Source organism: Phalacrocorax aristotelis, chromosome 3, assembly GCF_949628215.1.
Source record: "Phalacrocorax aristotelis chromosome 3, bGulAri2.1, whole genome shotgun sequence".
Taxonomy (NCBI): domain Eukaryota; kingdom Metazoa; phylum Chordata; class Aves; order Suliformes; family Phalacrocoracidae; genus Phalacrocorax; species Phalacrocorax aristotelis.
In genome coordinates this window covers 75,358,093-75,377,939 of record NC_134278.1, presented here as the reverse complement: position 1 = coordinate 75,377,939, position 19,847 = coordinate 75,358,093, and the positions used below count along the sequence as shown (strand labels likewise).

Below are 19,847 nucleotides of genomic sequence, written 5' to 3'. Positions count from 1 at the left end.
CTCCTATTCGCTTCTGGAATAGTTTGGGTAACACTGCACTAGAATTACCTTCAGAACAGTTATTCACAGAAAGGCAGCATTTGAGCAAAATAATGATATTTTCCTCAAAGCAGATGGAGGTAACAACTATCACCTGAATAAGCAGATTTTATCCAAGTAATGTAATACACTTCAGTACAAAAACCTACTATTGAACAGAGAAAGCCATAGATTTACCACACAGTATTTACTTAAATTTTGAAAATTATTGAAATGTAAGAATATGTTTTGTAATCCAGAGCTCCGATATTGCAGAAGTCTATAAAAGTACAGAGTCACAGATGGTGTTGACTTTGCTGTGGCACTATGAGTCACATACTAAGCTCTGTTGATTTCAAACTACAGACAATGCATCTGCAACGAGTTACTCACAAAACAAGCACTAATTCATCCAGATTTTCAGTATCTCATCCCCAAAGAATATTTTCACGCTCAAAATTCTTTAAATGTTGATGTGATTCTTCTAGCTTAAGAATATTTTTAAAATAGCATCTTGCATTTTCTCTAGTTTGCAATCAAAACATTTTTTTAAAAACACAGAACACAGTCTTCCTGAAGGACTTTTTACTGTCTAACCTTTCAATATTGGATTTTAAAAAATTAATAGAAGTGTTATAGACATACACAAACACACAGTGGTTTATGTGCACTTAACAAACATCAGATAGAATAACCATTTGGAAATGAAATTCCATCTTTTGCTGTTTTAATTTTCTGAATGAAATCCTAACTTTGATAGAAGTCCAATGAAATTCTAAGCACTTAATCAAAGGCTATTTTTTTACTGTTCAGTCTGGAAGAAGCAACGTGCTTGCACGATCAAAATGGCAGCAGGCATAGGAGAGACTTTTTCAATGGCCTGTAATTGCTAGAGCCCTCTGAATGCTAGAGGCCAGGCACAGTGACATGGAAAGTCACTCTGTTTGTGGACAGTTTAATCCATTTATGGTAGGGATCCAAGGAACTGCATGACATACCAAAAGGAAAATTCACTTAGCTTAACATAAGGATATGAGAACAGGAGGGGCAGGGAGCTGCAGCTGGCTCAGTTGCTAGAGCACAGCAGAGCTGCTGGCAGGGAACCCCTGTTGGCTTGGGATGAAGGAAAGTATGACTGGGAAGATTTCTTCCTGCAGAACTGTTGAACATCCAGTAGCTTCCACAGAAATTTAACTTCAGATGTCACAATTCACCCAAGATCAAAAGTAGCTGGTTTCATGCCTCAGTGTGGAAAGCACACAGCCCACCACACATTTCTTGGAGACTGGTGACTTCTTAATAAAATGTACAATTTTCAAGCCCTATCCACACTTCTGGTAATGAACACCCAACTAGATATTGAAAGTATCTCTTCATTATAAAAGTCCAACACTGAAAAATGCACATTGTAGAGATTAATCCTTCTAAGAAATACTAAAAATCAATTTAATTCAATACTTGCATTCACAAAACTGAGAATCAATCCTGTCCTTGAACTGAACTTTTTATTACCTATAAAAGGATGCATGCCTCACTTTATTTACTGTGGTTAATCTGAAAGGATAAGCATTCATAGAAGTGTGGAGATCACATAAATAGGGAGAAAAAATACAAACCCACCTGCATGGTGCGCAGCGTGTCAACAGTTTCTACCTGTGGCACTACTTTGACCGGCTGCCCCTCCCATGCACTCCAGCTGTCATCCAATTCATGGTCTTTATCGCTGTGTTTGGTCATTAGTAAATAGGCCTCATATGCAACCTCATCTGAATCCTTCGAGCAATCCTTTCCAGCAGCTGCATTAAGGAGCTGCAAAATCACAGATTTTTCCCCTGCAATACTATTTGGTACAAATACTTGTAAACTCTCGAGTCCAGGGATTTGTACCTGTAGAAAAAAAATAAAAATACACTGAATAAGTGAATCTCACTGTCTTCTATGATACATAAAATAGATAAAATAGATATATGTCATCTCATTTAAGCAACAGGGGGAGTTTCCATATTAAACATCTGTACAATATACATACCAAAACAATGCATTCAGCCATTTTTGCACTAAAAGTCAAAATGCATTATAAGAAATCATTTGTCTTGAAATCCACTAGATACCCAACTTTCAGAGACATCTTTCCTTGCACCTTCAATTGATCGTCCTATATATTCTTCTAAAGGAATCTTGTTACAAAAAAGTCCTATTTCACATATATACTATATATGTGTGTATATATATAAAATATGTATACACAAATTTAAAAAATTATTCAAGACTAATTTAAGGCTTGTGAAGTACATGTTTTAAAGACTGGAATATTAAAAGAAGAAAAATTCCTTCAGGATCTCTATCAATCCACATAACATTTCTAAATGGCTGCAAAAGATAAGAGTAAGCAAAAATATGGCTAACAAAACATCAGCTATTGTTTTACTATTCAGGGCAGATTGAGTCCAACAAAAGTGTTCTCTTCTAATAAAATACTACTTATTCTACTTAAAAACTACTTCTGCATTATACCTGTCACATTGGTAACAATACTTTAACCAAGCCAGGCATCAGAATCACCATGAACACAGCAAAATAGTTGATACCTGTGATTTGACATGAGGTAACTGACTTACACTGAAGTTCAATTCCCTTTTCAGAGTTTGATGCCATCAAGCTAAGACAAAACACTGCACTTAACATTTTACCATTAGGCAGCCATATTTTGTAATTAAAACCATTACAGTCTATAAGTCAATGTAAAACCTAGATGGCTGTTACTTAGAGCTAAAAGAGGTTCCCAAAACAAATGAGCATCTGATTAAAAAGGCTGTTAAAAATTTACCTATATGATGTTAGAGGGCCAATATATGAAGTGTTAATCACCCAAATGTGTGTCATTTGAGTGGTGAAAAAGGGGAGAGGTAATACATAAAGAGGATAAACTTCAGACTCCAATAATCTATCCTGATTATTTAACTCATGGGCTTACACAGATTTTTCAAACTCAAGATTCAATTTTTTCTTCGAAACTTGTGTATAACAACAATGATACTAACTTTAACTAAAAGGTCTGCTAAGTTTAATATTGTGTCTTAAAACAGCCAACAGTGGATGCCTAGGGAAAAATATTTTTAAAAAGTAAACATTGATTTCCCTGACTATTCTCCCACTCTTAAAACAATTCTCAGATCAGGGTCCAGATGAGCCAAATGTTTCATCCATGTATTTAATAACCCGTTATGAAATTCTCTCCTATGAACTTGCCAGTCCCCCCTTGAACCAATTTCTACCTCTAGCAATCATTTATATAAGTCTAACAAGAGTTTTGTCATGCAAAAGTTAGTAGAATATTTCCAATTGGGAATTATATATATTAAATGTATGGAAGGACAAAAAAGAACAGCCGATCCAAATAAATTTAATCTGTTGAAGGAATTGATTTACTTAAAGCCAAACTACAATAAAAACTTGTGGACCTAGGAATTTGTAAGGAGTAAAGTGCAAAACCATAAATGTTGTAATTTATAGCACAGTAAGTATCAGGCACTGAACGTTTAGCCTACTTTTGTTGTACAACAGTTTTCTAGCAAATGTTATTCTGGAACAGAACACAGTCCCTGCATTTCTCACATCCTTGTTATTCTCAAGGAAGCTTGCTAGAGCAGACCTCCACTACAATATTGTTGCTTTATAAAAGCACACAAAACTCAGGTCCATTGTCTGAGATTAGCTGCTTAAACATGTCCATTTTCTGATATATCTGTTTATCTCAAGCTTTAAAGCACTTCTTTTGCATAACACTCCCTACTAAGTGTTATTATTCCCCTCACAAATGAATAAGTACTATTGAAGCAAAGCGGCTTTCCCTAAGTCACAAAGGGAATCTTCGGGAACACAAGGAATTGGACACTGATTTCGCAGAACCTAGATAAGCATTCTCACACACACACACACAGGTACAGAAAATAATTTGACTGCCACAATTCAGTATTAAACATATGACATTTTAAATGTTGAGATATAGATGCCACATTAAAAAATTGAAAGTATGTCAATAAATATCGTTTGACATTTTGCATAGCATCTCCACTCTACTTTCATGCCTCTAAATTGAATTTACCTTCACATACTCTTTTGTTTTCAGAGCATTCAGAAGATCTCGCACAGGTGCTGACAATGCAAATTCTGCTGCTATTTCAAGGTCCTACAAGTAATGACAAAAGAATATGCTTTCAGAAGAGATTTCTTTAAAGCAGATAACTAAAATGAGACTCTACTGTTAACTTACCTTCCTCAGCATTTTAGCAAAACCAAGAGCTTTGGAGGCCCTTTCTCTAGCTTCATGAAACAGTTCTTTGAGTGCTCGGCTGGTCTCTATAACAGACCTCCTGAAACATTGGTAAGAATGAAGCGACAGTGTTTTAATAAATCATACTGAGTTTTTATACCTATTAGGAAATAAAGAATTATCTACATATATGCCAATAGAAAGAGCATAGAAAAAAATATTTACAAGCAGCTGACTGAAATAAATTGAACTTGTGCAGGCACGTTTTTGATAAGGATATAAAAAATCAAATTTAAACAATAAACAATCTCTCATACCCTGAGCTGAAAAGGTTACTAGGCTTCAAACAAACAAAATGATGGTTCATTACTACTGCATACAGAAGTATCAGCAATAACGTCTATGGAGTCTTACATTTACAAAGTTTATATTCTAAGAAATAAAATGCAGTTTGTACCTGTCAAAGGTATAGAAACATGGGTAAGTGTGTTTATTACTATTAAGCCGAAAGGCTTAATACCTGATTTCATCTGATGCAGTACTGTCATCGGCACTGGCCCAAAATTCATCGCAACTGTCCTGTAGTCCAGAATCTAAAAATATTCCTGTAGATTTCAGCAGCATTCCTGCAATATCACTGTAGCAACAGAAACGGTGGAACTTCAAAGTCTTATTCAGGTAGCACGGCACCTCAAACTTCTTCCTACTCTGTCCAACGCGAGAGCACCGCGTTGCCAGGTCTGCCTGCAGAAACAAGCATCTTGGGGGCCCTCAGTTACTCTATGTGCACAGGGCTAGCTGTAACAGGGACTTTCCAGAGAAGCAGTGATTCCTGTTATAGGTAGACTAAGAGCAATCTGCACTTACTGCATCCTGTAGCTACAGTCATTGTAATAATCCATAAATTCACAAAGACTATCAACTGCTTACTGAAGCCTGAAGAAGCCCAATCTGGGAAACATGAACAAGTGCTGACTCAAATATGTATCTGGTACAAGTCAACACCATAAGCAGAGAAATTAAATAAAACCTACCAGAATAATTTTCCAGCTTGAGCTTCACCTCCTCTTATATAAGGAGTTATTTCTTTGGTGAAATTCCATTCTTCCTCCAACAGATTTTTTAAACTATGAGACGCTTGAGGTAACTGCTGTAGCATTTGGATCCAGCTTCGCATATAATCAAAGTAAACCTGTACATGAAAAAAGATAATTTAAACAGAAATTGTTACATAACATGTAACCAAGGACTAGAGCTTCTCAAATCAACAAAAAATCTCAATATTATACAACTTGTAGAAAATATTTCTACAACATTTTTTGTTTGCTATGACTGAAAATGAGCTACACCTTTCCAAACAAAAGGTGCAATTTATGGCTCAAGAAGTAAAAAGTTCTAAGTATTAAATACTATGTCTCCATGATACTTTTCTGAAAATATTGACAGCATCATCACTCTGCTTGCTGTGCTGCTATCCACCATTGTATCAGTGAATACCCACAGCAGACAGAGTTTTTGAAGCTGAACTACTGAAAAACAGTTCAAAAATCTTTTAACTGGATTACTCCAAAAAGTTTTATCTCAACATATCCTCCTGGATATGGATAAGTGCAGTGAACAGGATTCTCCGATTCTAGATTATTCCTTGTGTGCCTTGATATCAAGTCTTATCTCTTTTATTTATTTTTGTTTCAAATCAACATAAAAATCCAGGTAAGTACAATTCTTCTTCAAACATCTGCCCTTCAGGATCATACTGAATGCAAAAAATTAGCTGCAATTCGTTTTAGTTCAGTAATCCTTAACATCAAACAACATCCCTCCTTAGAAATGGTTAAGACACTTCCTATTAGTTTCAGGTATTTTCAGACCACACTGTAATAGTGCCAAGATCATAGAATCTTAGAATGGTTTGGGTTGGAAGGGACCATAAAGATCATCTTGTTCCAACCCCCATGCCGTGGGCACGGACACCTTTCACTAGACCAGGTTGCCCAAAAGCCCATCCAGCCTGGATCTGAACACTGCCAGGGATGAGGGAGCATCCACAACTTCTCTGGGCAACCTGTTCCAGTGCCTCACCACCCCCAGAGTGAAGCATTTCTGCCTTATATTGAATCTAAACGTATCCTCTTTCAGTTCAAAGCCATTCTCTCTTGACCTATCCCTACAGGCCCTTGTAAAAAGTCCTTCTCCAGCTTTCTCGGAGGCCCCCTTCAGGTACTGGAAGGCTGCTATAAGGTCTCCCCACAGCCTTCTCTTCTCCAGGCTGAACAACCTCAACTCTCAGCCTGTCTTCATAGAAGTGCTCCAGCCCCCTGACAGTCTTTGTGTCCCTCCTCTGAATTTGCTCCAAAAGGTCCATGTCCTCTTTATGTTAGGGGCCCCAGAGCTGAATGTGGTACTCCAGCTGGGGTCTCAGGAGAGTGGAGTAGACATGGAAAACCTTGAAACTCTACTCTGGGTTAGGAAAGTACTGTGTTCCGACAGTCTCAGGCTGTAGTCCCATTCTTGACTTAATTTAATTCACCTTTCAGCCTCAGCCTAATTCCTCTTCTAATACTCTTCTTAGCTACCTTGCCTGCCTATATGAGGAGTCCACAGGGAAAAGACAGTAAGTTCCATCCCCCACCCTCACTAATCCTATCTTAGCCTTCTGATTTTGTACCATTTTTTCCTATCCCTATTTTCAGTCCAGACCATCTCTTCAGCTCTCTTTGCCCAGCCGTCCCGATCTTCTGACAATCTTGATCATTCATCCAATCTTTCTCCCCTTCTGTTGGCGCTACAGTAACCTGCAACTCTGAATAGGCACAAACTGTGATTCTTTGAAGTCTCACATATTTATTATTTACACAGTCTTGTTATCACCCTTTTCAAGACCAACAAAAAGCAAAATACTTATACAATTAAAACTGCTGCCAAAGTTCAAGCTCTTGTCTCAAAGCACCAAAACATTTCAGCTACCTAAAAAAAAACCCAAACAGGTAAGGAATTTCAAAATGGACAGGATGAACCATTTTCCTTTCATCTAGTCAGGTCATTTCTGCTGGAAGTTCGTAGAAATTTCAGATGGAGATGAAGGCAGGCATGCAGCATAAGAAACTTCAGTTAAAACATTATATTTTCACCACTGCAGGCAATGAAAGCATGTAATACGAAAATCCATGTGTACTCAACAACAGATGTTACCAACAGCTCTGCTGACAAAATACTAGTAGTGAGGTACTGAGGTGTATCTTGGGCTTTTTCCCCCCCCCCCAGAATAATGAGAACAAAGCTCACACAACTCACAGAAGAACAAAAATCCGTCACATGAAAGGGAACAGTAATTTAAGGTAAATTTACTGAAGAATATGTCATTTAATACCTTTCAGAGGCCAAGCATTTGTCTTGAATATACTTCTTTGTGTTTAACTTGTTGCAATAATGAATACACATTAAAAGTAAGGTATCATTAATGGATGACTGCAACACCAGGATATTAAGACATTATGTTAGTCAAACAATATTGGTTGTTTTTTTTAAATACTAAAAGGTTATTAAAAGTTTAGTTTAAATGTATGGCATTTACTGTTCTATTTATGAACCATTTTATTGTAAATACAGGCAATTTAGAAGTATACCGTACCACAGTCCAGTAAACAAAAATCAGCATTGCTAAAATCATCGCTAAAATGTCAATGGCTACTGTGTTACCTTTATAAATCCATTAAACCAATAAAATTACATTACAGTAGTACAACAACAACAGAAATAGCAAGACCTATACCCAACAGAGACAACAGATTTCTTTTAGCAGTATTCAGATTAATACACTTACTAGAACTTCAAATATTTTCTCCTTTTTGAAGCTTACCATTAACATTTTATGCAGATCCTCTTCAAAAGAATCAATGTTGCAATTAATCGTTTGTAAGTCATCTAACACCTCCCGTAACATAAACTGGTAATATTGCTTCATTAACAGGCCACCCTTCAGAACCTCTTTACACTCTCTCACTAGCTGCAAGAGAAAAACCCAAAACTGCCATCAGTCAAGACATTACTCTTAAATTCTCCCTGGGAAGTAAAAGCTTCATTTGACAGTCCAGTGAGCCTAAATATGTTAGTTTATCACTACATAATTTCTACAGTTTTTAGAAATGCATACAGTCGCTCTATATATCTGCAGGAAAGTTATGAGTAGTTTTCCAGAATTATTTAATTGCCATCATGCCACTTGCCACAAAACTGTAAATGGAGATAGGGGTAGATGTTTCAGGCTTCCTTCCTTGCACAGGGCCACAGCAAGCAACTTACTGGATAGTTAAAAAGTTTAGAAGTGGCCAAGAGGGCTCACAATCATCAAATCACCATTTTAAATGGAAGCAAGTCAGCAATAATATGCAACATGTTTTACAGATGCTTAGAGACCTGTCAAAAGTGTTTTACTTGGGAAATTCATTGTCAATCTACTGGGCAGGAGTCCACAACTTTAAAAGCCACACCAGACCTGAAATAAATTGGTGTTTCTTTTGTTGTTTCCCTAGGCACAGCTAACACGAGGAAAGTTATCTTTTCAACTGGAGAAGTGGTTACTTTGAGCCAAATAGCTGTCACCCCTCTCTGAAAGCTTACAGCTTTTATTTATTTGAAGAAACATGCACAACCACAGACACATGAGTACACAATCACAGAATCATTAAGGTTGGAAGAGACCTCTAGGACCATCAAGTCCAACCGTCAACCCAACACCCCCATGCTCCTAAACCATGCCCTGGAGTGCCATGTCTACATGTTTTTTGAACACCTCCAGGGACGGTGACTCTACCACCTCTCTGGGCAGCCTGTTCCAATGCCTGACCACTCTTTCAGTGAAGACATTTTTCCTAATATCCAATCTAAACATCCCCTGACACAGCTTGAGGCCATCTCCTCTCATCCTATCACTAGTAACTTGGGAGAAGAGACCAACACCCACCTCACTGCAACCTCCTTTCAGGTAGCTGGAGAGAACAGTAAGGTCTCCCCTCAACCTCCTCTTCTCCAGACCAAAGAAACCCAGTTCCCTCAACCTCTCCTCCACAGCAAGAACAGTTTCACCTACACTAACAAATGTCTTTCTTTCAGAAGTCCTTCCAGTGCTAAGTATGTATTCTTCTGAAACTACTACCAGTCTCCAGGTCTGACAACCCCTGACGTTTTCTGAGCAACAATTTCATTAAACCAAGAGTTTAAGAGGAACAGAGGGGTTCATTTGGAGGGTCAGAGGGAATGGAATTATGGGTTGGTTAATCTGCCTTTTAAAATCTTGTATAATGGTTATTCTGGCAAATTAACATATCAATATAGTGGACTCAGTGCATAAGACATTATAATGGCATGAAAGCAAAAAACATACAATAATGTTATTAATTTTAAAGGAGTCTTTGGAATCTTTTATAGGCCAGAACACGTTACACCATGCTTCCCCACATGCAGGGGAAACAAGGGTAATATTCTGAAATCTGTAGTTTAAAACTTACCAATAGTTCAGTGAAAAAGGAAAAAACCAATAATTTTTTATAAGGTGGAAATCCAAAAATTACACATTTTATCCCTAATGTGTCATATATTTAAAAATGAATGTGCATTCTTAACTCTCCACTCAATCGCATTCAGTGTATTGTGTTAACCTAGTGAAGTTTTTTGCCCTTGGATCCAAAAAGTAAATCATAAATACCAATTTTGAATTCTTTGAACAAGTTAACTATCCATTATTCACAAAGACAGCTGGGACTTGGCAACATGACTTATCCATAAAACTTTACTATATAGTATGGCATATCTTACAGATACAAGCAAAGGTCACTTTTATAACTTGCAAAGAGTAACACTGTCTATTCCAAAATAAAAATCCTCTCAAAACTTCATTAATAATAGAGATATTTTTTGTTTAAATAATACTGCTATACAGTGATGTGTAGTGCTACTGAATAACAGCATCCAGGATTTACAAAATACCCTGTAGTTCTAACTTTAGGTGTCAGCCTTTGGAACTGAAGCTCACAAGGCAATAGGCAAACAAAAAATATGGTCTACAATAAGCACAGTAAAGAATGGGTATGTATTTACACCCAATACTTAAAACCTGAGCAAGCAGAACACAGTAACTAGTCAGTACACTCTGGCCCTGCTCCAAGTGGTGTCAGTCACTTACCAGAAACCAGGTAGGTGTGACTTTCCCCTTTGCAACTAGGTCAGGCTACCTTAGAGTTAATGTATGCCACATGACAATAACAGACCATAGCAGTCTGAACAAAACGTTGATGGCTGACATAAGTACTGTTTACCCAAAAATTCCAGGGGGTACCATGAGCTGTTAAGAACATCTAGACAGAGTGCTGGTCATCAGATATGGTTTTCCCCATCCAAACACACATCCTTTAGCTGGTTTCCTCTGTAATCTTTAAAACATGTTCAAATACTACCTGGTTAACAGGTGTTGGATAACAGAATTGGTAATTAAGAAATCAGCACCTGCATCAATATCCAATATGCTATTGTGCTTCTAGTTATAGACTTAAATGGGTGTTGATGAAGCAGAAATTACTTATTTGTAAATTGCATTTCTCTATTACAGTATCCTATGATCTGGAATTATGACCTAATTTCCCCACTGATTTTTGCAAGGAAGAAGCCTTTATAAAGTGACAGTATCATGTACTACCTTTCTGAAGATACAAACTGGTATGAAAAATGCAGAGAGATCTGACAGTTATTTTGCAGAAGATCATGGTGCTGTAAGACACTCAACACAGGTTATAACAGACAAAGAGTTCCTAATTTAACCACCTAACAGAAAGAACCCATGTGTACGTGCGCATACGCACACACCCCCACCTCCACTTCTCAGCACAAATGCAGAACCATCTTGAACTGTTCAGAAACTACACTGCTACCACATAATGGCAAATTGCCATTGAAAGAGAACAGCTCTCTCTAGTAACAGGATCATCAGGATCACAAAAGCTACTGCTAAAAATGAAACATGGATGAGATGGCTCAAAAAGGCTAAGCTAGGGAGAAAGGACAGGAGAAAAAGCACACTGTAGGAAACGTACAATCTGTGCTGGTTTTCACGTGTATACTTTTTCTTGCAAACCAGATTTTTGTTTTCACATAGAATTGACTTGCTAGTAATCCAAAATTTTAACCTCACCTTGGAAAAGTTGAGTATCAGGACTAGCATGCTTGATACCTTCAAACAGTACTACTACATTCTTCAAATGGTACCAAAAAGTAGGAGACACTTAAAGGCCTCAGTGCCCCAAATGACACCCACTAGGTCAATCGCTATAGAAACCAAACTGCACTGTGCTACATGCATACAAAGAAAAATTCAAGGGACTGGGTTTCTTCAGCCTGGAGAAGAGAATATACAAGAGGAATCTAATCACCGTTTTCCAATGCCTAGAGGGTAGTTACAGAGAAAATGGGAGCACTCCTTTCACAAGGATGCATGGCGACCCAACAAGAGGCAACAGGCACAAGTTGCTTCAGGGAAATTCTGTCTGGATACAAGAGAAAGATGCTTTACTGGGAGGAAAAATACACACTGGAGAAGCAGTGGATTCTCCCTCTCACTGAAAGTATTCATGATCTGGCCTAACAAGGCCCTGGATAACCTAATATAGGGCCCAGCTTCCAGGAAGTTGGACCAGAGTACCTCTAACCCAGACTTATCTGTAATATTCTGTGAACTCGCAGAACAAAACAGACCCCTAGACTCTGTTTGGAGCCTGCTCAAGACTTTAGGAACTATAAGTTTTCAAGAAACAAATAGATCCATTTGTGAAATATCCTCCTTAGCTCCTTTGCCTGTTCAGAAATATTGCGTGGGACAGCAAGCATTTGCTGAGTTGAATTCATTTTTTCAATATGATTAGCAAGACAGTATAAACCATCAAAACAGCCTGTAACACACACACTGCTTTTCCAGGAAGAAACTGTCATTTTTTACTTAACTCAAAGTCCACAAGGAGAATACAACATGTAAGGGAAAAAAATAGCCCCAGTCTCTGGGGAAAAAAAAAAAAAAAAAAAGGATATATTGCGCTTTACAATACAGTATGCTATACTATATTTTACTATAACTATGAGTTTTAAGACTGAAATTGTAGGTACTGTGCTTTTGGATATTTGGATATAAGGGCATCTAAAATCCTAGTATACCAAGGAAAGAAAAAGTGGAGGAGCGAGGCAGAAGAGGGGGAAGAGAGAGGACTGAAATTTAATTTGGGACCATAATGTAATATAGCAATTTATTTTGGAGCAGCAGATAACTGGAATGTGAAATCATAATCGGCTCAAGAGCTTAATTAAATGTTTACCCTAAAAGACCACCTGATAAAACCCTGATCTGGTTATGCTTGCCAGGGAGCAGGGAGATGACTTCAGGCAATTTTAATATGTCCTGGACTAGACTTTGAAAAATGGCATTGATCTAAGCAGCCTACATTGTATCAGACAACCACCAGAAAAGAAATTCTCATACAACATTCTGAACCAGTGACAGAACTGACATTCTTGGGTCGCTACCTACAGAAAGTATCACATATTTATATAAAACAATATGCTGAGAAAGATGATCTTTTTCATTTTGTTTTTCTTCTTAATCAGCTTCTACTACGTGTCCACCACATGTTGGCACAGGTCTTAGTTTTGCAAAGAAAAAAGGATCAAATCAAAGAAAAAATAAATATACAGACCCTTAAAACTGGTTTGCTGCCTAAGAAACCCAAATGGAGGAAGATGCGCTGGACAAGGTTAAATAGTTCATAATGCAAATGGAACAAATACTGTTTACCTCCGCTGGCTGATAATCCTTTAGCTACCAGTTTTAGTTCCCAGAGTCTAAATCAGAGAGGTATACATGACCAGTGGTTTACTATGGAAAACCTAGATCTCCATATGAAATGAAAGACTATTTATAAGAGTTATTACATAATTATACAGTCATTTCTTGAATCCTTTTTAAACCAACAACCTTATCATAACAAAATTACTTTGTCATTTCCAACAGGAAATATAAAAAAGAAACAGTCGAAGCAGACCTGTTTAATACTCAAAAGAGATGGTTCTCCAGCAGGTCTTTGTTCCAACCTTAGCTTGAGACATTCATGGATAACATTGAGCAGGACTCGGCAGAGGACCAAGAACGCAGGTTCAAAAGATGGTAAGTCCATGGATTTCAGCTCCTCCCATGATACAGTGCTGCATTTTTGCTCAGAACAAGGTGGGGAATTTAATAACTGCACGTAATCTGAACACAACATAGGATCTGGAAATTCTGAAAACTGTAACAAGAAATAGGTATCATGAAAAGGATCCTTAAACTCTTTATGATTTAGCATTTGTTTAAAGTAGCATGCACAAAAGTCTAGTTTTAAAAGGTAAGATTCTATTAACTGGCAAATCAACCACAGAAGTTTCGATTTCTCTCTTTTTCTTTTTAAAGCTAACCTTTTTTTTTTCCTGTGAGGATCTCCAGGCTGAGGCAAACGATTATGGAACAAAACAATCTCTAACTTTATGTTTCTGTTTCAAAATTATTAAAGCATCTGTTAAAGCTGGAGATCACCTCACTACACAGGAAGAAACTGCTGCTTGAGGTTATGGTGAACGTACAAGTATAACATAATACATAGGAACATACATTCAGGCCTTTAAGATACAATACTTGAGAATTTCAAATTATATTAAAAAATAAATAAATCAAAAGGTCTTCCACTAATGACTATACGTAGAGAAACAAGTTTGCACTTGGCTACATCAGGTGAGTAACCTTGTTCCTTTTCAAATACACAGTGCATATATTATATAAAACTCCACATTGTAAAGTAATGGAATATTCAAGAAAGTGTCACTAGCTAAATTGAAGAAAACTATTGAAAAGTAACTTATGAACTTTGGTAGATGTTAAGAAATTGAAACTGAGCTCTTTATATTTCATCTTCCTTTTTTAAATTTCAAGGTAGTTTTTTCAATTAATAAATTCATTTTTCATTTAAATGAAATTACATTTCTAATTAGAGAAAATAACTGAAACTATCTGAAACAGATATCCTAGATATCTAAACTATATACCTTGTGATAACATTCCAAGCAAAGCTGTACGTGGAGGTATTCTGGGCTTTAATTCAGGAAGAAAATTTGGACTACGTGTGCAGCTCTTGAAGATAACAACACACTAAATCATCTAAGGATAAGTTTTATTTCAGATTAAGTTTATCTTATTCTAATTCTCATTTCACAGCTGCTAACTATGACACCTGAATATCCCTCATTCACATGTTAGACATAACTACCGTTTTTAGGTTTTTCTTCAGCACCAAATGTAGATAATATCACTTCAAAGGAGGGGAAAACATTACCAGAAATTAGATCAAATGATTAAGTGCTGCCTAGAAAGTTCAAAAATATTTAAGTCACTGTTAAGATTATCTAGCAGAAAATAATAAAAAAGGACATTGTTTATTCCTTTACACCTACACACACATTCTTGACATTTGCGCCTGCAGTGTTGTACAAGCTCTGCTTTCTCAGAAGAGCCACACAAAATTACAGCTACCAACAAAGTCAGTTTTCTTACTGTTTTTATTTTTGAATACTGTGATGTTTCTTAACTGTCGTGGGGGATGGAATAGCATATTCATTACTGTCTAACGTTGGCAAAAAACATACCATACGTTGCAGATTCTTAAGTCGTTTATAAAACCATTAGCTCATTAGGCAGAGATAGCAAACATGCATAAGTGGGGACTTCCTCTATACCTAATTCAGTTGAAGTTTGATCTGTAGTTGATCCACAGTATAAGAATTTATCTTCTTAGATTGTATATTAATGTCTTCTTTTTACTAACTCTGTTTTAAAGAGGCGCATAGTAGCAGAATAGTGCCACAGCACCAGAGCTAAAGGCTTTTATACAAGCTTGAAATCATGAAAATACTGCACTTCTACAGTACAACAAAATATTTAAGAAATACAATCCTCATTGTGATGCGAGTATAGTGCTGGAAAATTTAATTCTTATGAAAATATTGAAGAACTAGTTTACGAGCAAAAATAACACAACAAAATTGAATAAATGCTTTTTCATTTTCTAACATTAAGGGTAACAGCAAAGGACTTTAGGGCTTAGTATTAGACACCTAAACTTCTATTGCTCAAATTGACTGATCTTAATCTTCAATGGGCCCAATATGAAATGTTTTGAGTGACTACTAAATACTTCTCAGAAAAACCCAGGAAAACAACATCCAATCCATTTATTGAGCTCACACAACATCCATATTCAAAAGCGCAGCCAGCTGACTAAGCAACAAAGAGGGTACCCAGGCTTAAATACTGTTCTACTAAAATAACACCTCTGATTTTGTAAACTGAAATAAGAAATAGTAGCCATTTTCTTTAAGAATCAAATCATACAACTTCTACATAAAACAGACTCTACAGTGCCTAGAGCCGTGTTAAAGTGTAAGAGCCTATGACGAATGAAACTTGTACTTTAGAAAAAAAAACTAAAACCAGCTATCTGTATAAAAATTTACATACATTTAGCATGAAACAAACATTAAAATGCATACAGTGGAAGAATCCAGAAAGCACATTTCAGATAAAAGATAGTGTTTAAGTAACAATAGAAATTAACATATGTCCAGAGATTTTAAAGTGTATGTACACACATAAACACAGAGTCAAGATATAAAAAAAAAAATTAGAGAAAAACAAAGATTAACAAAACACTAACAGCTCTGGCTGTATACAGATATCAGACTCAACTGCACTAAAAAAACCCAAGACACTACATGCAAAGTACCATCAGATGCAAAGACTAAGCAATGCAAAAACATCTCTTCCATTTCAGTCTGATATCTTCTGCTGCAGTAGGTACCATGCTTCTGACAGGCAGTGTTTTCTTTTTTTGACAGCATTCTTTTAGTTTGGGGACAGGAAAGAAATATACAATTTTATAACATTCACCTTTAGTCTTATAGTAATTTCTTAGAAGAGGACTATATTCCAAAGAATATGTAATAATTATTGAAAATGAACAAAGAAGTCACAAGGGTAGAGAAGGAGGGAAAAAAGATTAACCTTACATCTTACAGAAGTCATCCAACACTAAATTCCCAAAAAGTTTAATTCTGTGAAGCTGCAGCAAGGACTCTAGCTACAAGTGTTTCATTAAAGAACATTTATGAAGTCCAAACATTTGAGGTATTTAGCAATTTCAGAAATACATTCAAAGTAGTTTTCGATATCCCCAAATTATGTTTTATTTCCTTTTTTATTTAAAAGGTATTTCTACCTATATATTTAAGCTGAACTTTCTACCAAAGTATATACTGTTTGGGGGTACTTTTGGATACTGTAACAGATAGCTGCAAGTTTTGCTCAGGCACATGACTCTTTAGAAACATACAAATATTTTCTTAACAGAAAAACTTCCTAGGACGCAAGTTGAAACCAGTTAGAGAATAAATAAAAATTCAACTAATAGTTTCATTTTTTACAGTAATATCTACATTAGCAAGAGAACAAATACAAGCATCTTCAAAATAAAATAACTTTATAAATTTATTCATCCTAAAAAAACAACCTCCAAGGGAGATAAACAATTCTTGTTCCTTTTGCAGGTGTAACAGTCAACAGTAAGAGATCAGCAATGCGTCAAAGACCACATGTGGTATCCATATTAGAACAGGCATGTTGGCTAATAAATTCCTTTGTCCAGAATCCATGGTTAGGCCACACACAGTGCTACTTTATCAAGGAGGGCAAGTAATCCTTACTACTGGTTCTTTCTAACATACAAATGCCTGCAAATTAGGTAACAGTATATATTAAGAAACAATATTCTGGCTTGAAAGAATTAGTGACCACAACTTACCATATGAAACTTCAACTACTCTCCTTTGTTTACTGCTTATTTCATAAGTTTGTTTTTAGTAACTCACAATCATTCTTCATTAAGAATACAAAATGACCCAAAGAAAATAAGAATTCAACTAAGAACCACCTGAAGAATGCAACATGCTAACATGACTTGCCTTCATAGATTTCAAGGTTAAGACAGTCCATTCAAGTATCTCATCTGGCCTCAAGCATAACGTGACACCACAGTACTTCATTCATTTAGATGAGGAAAAACCCTAAACAATAGTGACATTTTCATAAAGATGTCTTGTACAGAGATACCCAGTCTTGAAGACAAAAAACCGACCATTTCCATAGCTAATTTTTCTCATGATTCTACTTTTGTGCCTAATTTTCCACAGTAATTTTTCTGACTTACAGCTTTAGACATTAGAAAATGTAACGAGCAAAGATGCTATCATAAAAAGTCATTTCAGTTACAAACAGTAAGAGACAACTAGCTTGTGCTTCACACAAATTCTAAGTCAGGTCATATGACAGATTCATTTAAGTGGAAGCAGAACTGGGCTCTTAGTCATAACATATACAATCTTTCAAAAATCAAAAAAGTAACCAAAACTTTCATTAAGATCCCAATTCCTCCCGTTTCAGTTAGAAACAATACAGCAGGGGACCCATTTACAGTAGTACACTAGTACTAGTACGCAAGTAGCAACCTACCTCCAGCTGGTGATCACTCCTTACCAGCGCCATACGGGCCCTTTGCAATGAACCATGCATTAGCTTGTGCAGTCTTAAAATTAGCTTCCTCAACCCCATTTGCTTCAGTGCTTTATCTACAAACGGCCTGTAAATAGAGGTCAAACAGTGTTGGCTGCAGCTTGCCTCAGCACTGCATTCTGGAATAACCCAAGAGACAGAGTCATCCTCAGATTCAAGCCTATCAAGCCGCCTTGAAAAATGGTCCTGAAAGTCAAAATTTGGCTTATTGGTAAAATTGTTCTTGATGGCTTGTCGAAGTTCCTCAACATTCTCCTCAGAGATTTGTTCTTCACCATCGCTTTCCTCTGTGCATGTTCCTGAGGATTCCTTTACTTCCGTTTCCCTATCCAATTCTTCATCCTCTGGATCATTGTCCTTAGATGGTCGAGGAGAAGGTATTTCAAACACTGGCCAGCCAATGTCAGAAAGATTTTTGATGCCCAATACAGTTCCCATAATCCTTAGTTTTTGATTTAAGTCTTTTGTAATATTTAACCATAGACAGAGTGCCTGCACTCTGTCTTGGAAGTCCTTTGCAGCATACTTTTCATAGTCCTTTTGAAGAGCCTGCAGAGACGGATAAAGTGCTTCTATATACTCTAGCAGCTCCATTATCCGCTTTACTTGCTCAAATGAGACCCGCTGGCGATGGAGGTGATCGTGGTAACTTGAGTAACCCAAAGCACTAGTTCCACGTGTTGCTTTGCAAACTCCTTCTCCTGAAGTACCATTGAGACTGGCTCCATTTTTTACACAGGAGAAGCTTCCATAGTTCACTTTGAAGGTGAGGATTTCATTGATGATATCAGGGATAGCTTGACGGGCTGCATAGAGATAGAGGTCTTGGTCATTAATGCTCCGGCCAGCATGCCAAGCTTGCAGCTCCAGCCAGATCAGTTCATTTGATCGGTTCAGCCAGACAGAAGAGGTGTTTTCCTGTCCTCTTTGCTCCCTGTCCTTTTTCTTTGAGACTGAGGTGAGTTTTAACAAAAGCCGCAAGGTTTCAAAGAATTTTAAGCGGTCTGCTGGGCAATCAGTCCTAGAAGTCTGGCGTGCAGTTCTGGGTATTGGCATGGGCACAGAGACTGGAAGCTTAGCATTGCTACAGCCAAGGCTGAGGTAAGGCTTATTGAGATCAACATCTGGAATTGGTTTTTTTGGCAGAGACCCACCAACTGAGTCTAACATAAAGGAGCACTGCACATTTTTCTTGTGATCTCGTTCTGTTGTCCTTAGGGTGTCTCGGATCTTTTTCCCTTGCTTATAGCTGTGCTCCTCCACATTCTCAATGGTTTTCCCATTGTCTTTATGCACAGACTGAGTTGGCACACTCATCTTTTCTGTAAGAAAAAAAAAAAAAAGAATGTGACTGCAGCAACAAGAAAAAGCATTGCTCAGTCCAGCTCTCAATCACATTCCTTAGGTTACATAAAACATTGTTTAATACCAATAAAACAAAATAGGCTTGAGTAGAAGTAATACATAGTCTTGGAAACTGCCATTAGCATAGCTAAATCAATAGTAGCACCAAAGGAATTTTTTTTCTCCTTTTGCTTTACCTCTTTTATAGAAAGGACCCCAGAGAATTCTCATTACCCCAGGCACGCCATCCACTGAGAACCGAGTATGATCAAAAGGAAAAGAATTATTTCCAAGTTCATTTTCCATACATTTGTCACAAACCTTCCAAACAAAAACTGAAAGTGCAACAGAGTATTAAGTTTCCAAGTCAAACAGAATTAAAGAGACTCCATTGCACATGAAATTTCAAAAAAAAAAAAAAAGTAAAGCATGTACGGATTCTTAAATTTAGCCTGAATGATCCTATCCTGGCTCCCAGGGGGCTTGATCTTAGTTCTGGGAACCTCTCTGTAGTCTTAATATACTGCC

General features: G+C 36.9%; 1 protein-coding gene across 10 annotated transcripts in view; it reads right to left on the bottom strand.

The window, feature by feature from the left end:
- MAP3K4 (mitogen-activated protein kinase kinase kinase 4) overlaps window positions 1-19,847 on the bottom strand; it is a 74,686-nt gene that overhangs the window by 32,355 nt on the left and 22,484 nt on the right. For 9 of the 10 annotated variants that reach the window (XR_012659696.1, XR_012659698.1, XR_012659697.1 and 6 more), the window contains exons 3-10: window positions 17,916-19,297; window positions 13,369-13,611; window positions 8,151-8,297; window positions 5,326-5,483; window positions 4,812-4,928; window positions 4,292-4,391; window positions 4,124-4,207; window positions 1,639-1,905 (exon numbers count right to left, since the gene is read on the bottom strand). Coding sequence is in view for 6 of the 10 variants with exons in the window: in XM_075088043.1 (XP_074944144.1) it covers window positions 1,639-1,905; window positions 4,124-4,207; window positions 4,292-4,391; window positions 4,812-4,928; window positions 5,326-5,483; window positions 8,151-8,297; window positions 13,369-13,611; window positions 17,916-19,297 (2,498 nt within the window). In the remaining 4 variants the exon portion in view is untranslated. The remainder of the gene's footprint in view (window positions 1-1,638; window positions 1,906-4,123; window positions 4,208-4,291; window positions 4,392-4,811; window positions 4,929-5,325; window positions 5,484-8,150; window positions 8,298-13,368; window positions 13,612-17,915; window positions 19,298-19,847) is intronic. The other variant, XM_075088049.1, reaches the window with a different exon arrangement.